General features: G+C 64.8%; 1 protein-coding gene across 1 annotated transcript in view; it reads left to right on the plus strand.

The window, feature by feature from the left end:
* EMH_0083260 (uncharacterized protein) overlaps positions 1-250 on the plus strand; it is a gene marked incomplete at both ends in the record, with an annotated part of 2556 nt that overhangs the window by 911 nt on the left and 1395 nt on the right. Inside the window, one exon of the mRNA XM_013500622.1 lies at positions 1-194. Coding sequence (XP_013356076.1) covers positions 1-194 — 194 coding nt within the window. The remainder of the gene's footprint in view (positions 195-250) is intronic.

Below are 250 nucleotides of genomic sequence, written 5' to 3' on the forward strand. Positions count from 1 at the left end.
ACGACAGCAGCAGCAACAGCAGCAGCGAGGACGAGACATATGGCTCAGCAGCAGCAGCAGCAGCAGCAGCAGGAAGAGATGCAGCAGCAGACAGCAGCAGCAGCTGTGTCTCCTCAGCTGACAGCAGTGATGAGCTGCGCTGCAGCAGCGACAGTGAAATAGAGAGCGAGGAGGGTGGGGTGTATGATGAGGCTGTGGGGGGCCCCCCTGTACCCGGGGGCCCCCGGGGGGCCCCCAAGGGGGCCCCCAA

Source organism: Eimeria mitis, genomic scaffold, assembly GCF_000499745.2.
Source record: "Eimeria mitis Houghton genomic scaffold, Emh_scaff5633, whole genome shotgun sequence".
NCBI lineage: Eukaryota > Apicomplexa > Conoidasida > Eucoccidiorida > Eimeriidae > Eimeria > Eimeria mitis.